The sequence below is a fragment of the Hipposideros armiger genome, unplaced genomic scaffold (assembly GCF_001890085.2).
Source record: "Hipposideros armiger isolate ML-2016 unplaced genomic scaffold, ASM189008v1 scaffold_45, whole genome shotgun sequence".
Taxonomy (NCBI): Eukaryota; Metazoa; Chordata; class Mammalia; order Chiroptera; family Hipposideridae; genus Hipposideros; species Hipposideros armiger.
Genome location: NW_017731395.1, coordinates 4,098,517 through 4,099,573, shown reverse-complemented (window position 1 = coordinate 4,099,573; position 1,057 = coordinate 4,098,517). Strand labels below are relative to the sequence as shown.

The following is a 1,057-nucleotide window of genomic DNA, read 5'->3' as shown; positions in this document are numbered from 1 at the left end:
ATTTTTACTTTGTGTATGAGAAGAAGGCATATTACAAAATTAACCTTCATTTATTTATTGTATCCATTTTAGTTGGTTAGGAAGTTCTTATCAGGGGGACCCCGTTTCAGGCTTCAGATCTGACTTGACCTTGGAGATGGAACAGTGCTGATTATAAAATGTTTTGGTGTGTTACGTTGACGTGTAAACCGCTTTGCAAATCTAAAGCACTATATCACCCCCTACTAAGGTTCTTGAAGGCAGAGAAATGTACTGTTTGTTTTTTGAACCTCTGGAAGTTCTGCCACATAGTGCAAATAAGTCCTAAATGTATATTTGCTCAATTAAATTATTGATGAACACTTAGTATTATTGTCTGGGATCAATTGTCAAACCTGTGTGCTCATGTATTTTTATAATAATGGCATCTTAATTTGGATAGCATATTATTTAAAGTAACATTTTAAAGTAACTTTAAGTAATAATAAAAGTAGCTAACATTTATGAAATATTTACTATGCACCAGATAGCATGCCAAGAGCTTTGTATGAGACACTTCTGTACTGCTGGGCCGGTTTAGCTCTGATCGCAATGCTATGAGATGGGTGGGCCCCAGTCACATCCTCAAGGAGACAGCCTCAGAGAGGCTAAGCAATGTGCCCAGGAGCTGAGATCCGAATCCAGGAGTTTGACTTCAGGGTCTGTGCTGTTAACCACTGTACTGCCAAACTGGCTGTTTTGTTAAATGGAAAATTGGATGCGGAGATCAATGAGAACTAAAACAGATGGGCTTTCATGCACGTGCTCTAGCGTAGCCATCCTCAGCGTGAAAGCATCTCCGTGGCCATCTTTCCACAGACTCTGACAGTGGAGGCCCGTGTCCATCACTGACCTTCTCTTTTGACACTTTTCTTTTCCAGGAATCATGGTGACTGGGTTCAAGAAGAATGGAACCCCAGGAGAAACTGGTGGCCAGGCTTCCACTTCAGCTACTTTTGGGCCAAAAGGGATTGGAAGGAGGATAAAGCTTTGGCTTGTGAGAAAGCTTTGGTAGCTGGCATATTGTCAGGAAAAGGTA

General features: G+C 41.2%; 1 protein-coding gene across 1 annotated transcript in view; it reads left to right on the top strand.

Moving 5' to 3' along the window:
- Window positions 1-1,057, top strand: part of TAF1A (TATA-box binding protein associated factor, RNA polymerase I subunit A) — a 31,729-nt gene that overhangs the window by 28,056 nt on the left and 2,616 nt on the right. The window contains exon 4 of the mRNA XM_019639593.1: window positions 900-1,054. Within this exon, the coding sequence (XP_019495138.1) occupies window positions 900-1,054 (155 nt within the window). The remainder of the gene's footprint in view (window positions 1-899; window positions 1,055-1,057) is intronic.